The 1,919-nt window shown below is 67.0% G+C and overlaps 1 protein-coding gene across 1 annotated transcript; it reads right to left on the bottom strand.

Moving 5' to 3' along the window:
* Window positions 1-457: 457 nt before the first annotated feature.
* On the bottom strand, window positions 458-1,686 carry EMIHUDRAFT_255562 (hypothetical protein; the record flags this gene model as incomplete). The annotated part of the gene is made up of 2 exons (XM_005772250.1): window positions 458-1,015; window positions 1,234-1,686. The coding sequence occupies 2 exons, from the start codon at window positions 1,684-1,686 to the stop codon at window positions 458-460; spliced, it is 1,011 nt and encodes a 336-aa protein (XP_005772307.1).
* Window positions 1,687-1,919: the final 233 nt, after the last annotated feature.

Below are 1,919 nucleotides of genomic sequence, written 5' to 3'. Positions count from 1 at the left end.
GAGAGGATGGGGTGTGCCCCTGCGGAGAGAGGAGCGGGCTGGTGAGATGCACTCTAATCATCTAAGGGGGGCGGGGCGCGCAAATGTCTGTGGCATGTGCGGCCGTCGCTCCGTGTTTCTGTGCCCGGTGCGCGTGTGCTCGAGCGCTCCAGCCTCCCCTTTTTTCGAGACCATACTGTCGTAATGCGCGATTCGACATGAAAATAAGAAGACCGGACGCAGAACGACGACGACGTCGTTTTCAAACGCCGAGCCTCTCGCGGCGCTCCGCTCTCGGCCTCGGGGCCGCACACCTCTCGACCTAGTGGGGGAAATGGTAAATTTTGAAAGTCGCACTACAAGCCCGGCAAGCTCAGCACTGACTGTGGACACTATGGGGAGTCTATAGCTATGCCCCTTACATCCAGGGACCGACCACACGAGGGCCCACACCCGTCTCAAGACAGACAAATTTCGGTCACCGGCGCGCGCGCGGCGCCTCCTCCTCCTCCTCCTCTTCAATGAGCGGCGTGCGGGGCGGGCCGGTGGCGCCCAGCTCGCGGGGATCGAGCCGCCACCCATATGAGACGGGCCTGTTCCACTTCTCGGGAAGAAAGGCGATCCATCTCTCCCCCGCCGGCTCGTCGTACTCGGGGTCGGCGTCCCAAGCCCAGAGCAGCATGCCGGCCGGGAGGATCTTGCGTGCGCGCGGGCTCCTCTTGTCGGTGAGGCCGTCCGCGACGCGCTTCACCCTGCCGGCGGCCCAGATCTTGACCGTCCTACCTTCCTCCTTGTATGGCCAGCACACCTCGAGCCACTTGCCCACGAGTCGCGTGTCGAAGGGGGGGGCTTCGCGGTCCTGCCGCACCTCGACGCTGTCCGAGATGCCCGCCGCCTCGCGCCGCTCCCGCGCGGCCTTCGCCTTCGGGAGGAGGTTCGAGACGTTGAAGATGCTCTGCTGCTCCAGGCGCAGCACGTCCGCGTCGGCGGTGCCCAGGGTCTTGATCGAGCGGACCCGCAGCTGAGGAGGCGCCGCCTATGGGGAGCGACACGTCGAGTGAGACGGGGAAGCGCTCATCTCAGAGCGGAGCGCGGGCGGCGCGCCTCGGTCGGGAGCTTCTTGAGCCGCCGCAGCTGGAACTCGTAGGGCAAGATGTCGTCGAGCAGCATGCGCTTGAGGTCCTCGATCTTGTGCGAGCGCTCGTCGGAGAAGAAGCCCCACTTGGTCTCGAAGTGCGTCCAGCCACAGCCGACTGTCCGCATCTCGATCTGGCGGCGCAGCTCCGCCAGCTGCTCGGGCTCGGACTTGCCGCCCAGCGCCCGCTCGAGCTCGGCGGCGGTCTTCACGCCCTGCGCGCGCCACTGGTCGAAGAGCTCGAGCGCGGCGGCGTACCTCTCGACCGCGGCGTTGAGCTGCCGCTGCACCGCCTCCTCGCGGCGCAGCAGCTTCTCCTGGTCGTGCGACAGCACCTCGGCTCGCCCCTCCTTGAGCGCGTCCGGCAGCCTGCGCCGCGCCATCGTGACAAGCGACGAGCGCAAATCGGCGCGCAACCTCCAGAAGAAGCCGACGGGCGGAGCCTCCGCCGGCTCCGCCTTACGCTTGCGCCGGTCGCTGACGACGTCGAGCGGGCGGTCGTAGTCGTGCGCCGCGCGCTGCTGCACCACGCCGGACACGTTGAAGACGCTCATGTTGCGGTAGAACCGCATGATGTAGTCGGCGATGGCGAACTTGGTTCTCGACCGCGTCGTTCGTCACGTGCGCGTCGATGGTGCGCCGGTGCGCGTCCTCGTTCTTGCTCCCGGGGTTGACGCCCTTCCTGGGGACTCCGAGCTTGGTCAGCCAGGGGCCAGCTTTCGGGTCCGTGGCATCTTTTCTGAAACCGCCCGCCCCCCCGCCTGGAAGGCTTGGCGCAAGCTCCAAAGCACCCTTTGGGGCCGTT

The sequence above is a fragment of the Emiliania huxleyi genome (genome assembly GCF_000372725.1).
Source record: "Emiliania huxleyi CCMP1516 unplaced genomic scaffold EMIHUscaffold_3605, whole genome shotgun sequence".
NCBI classification, from domain to species: domain Eukaryota; phylum Haptophyta; order Isochrysidales; family Noelaerhabdaceae; genus Emiliania; species Emiliania huxleyi.
This window is presented reverse-complemented; position numbering and strand designations above follow the sequence as displayed.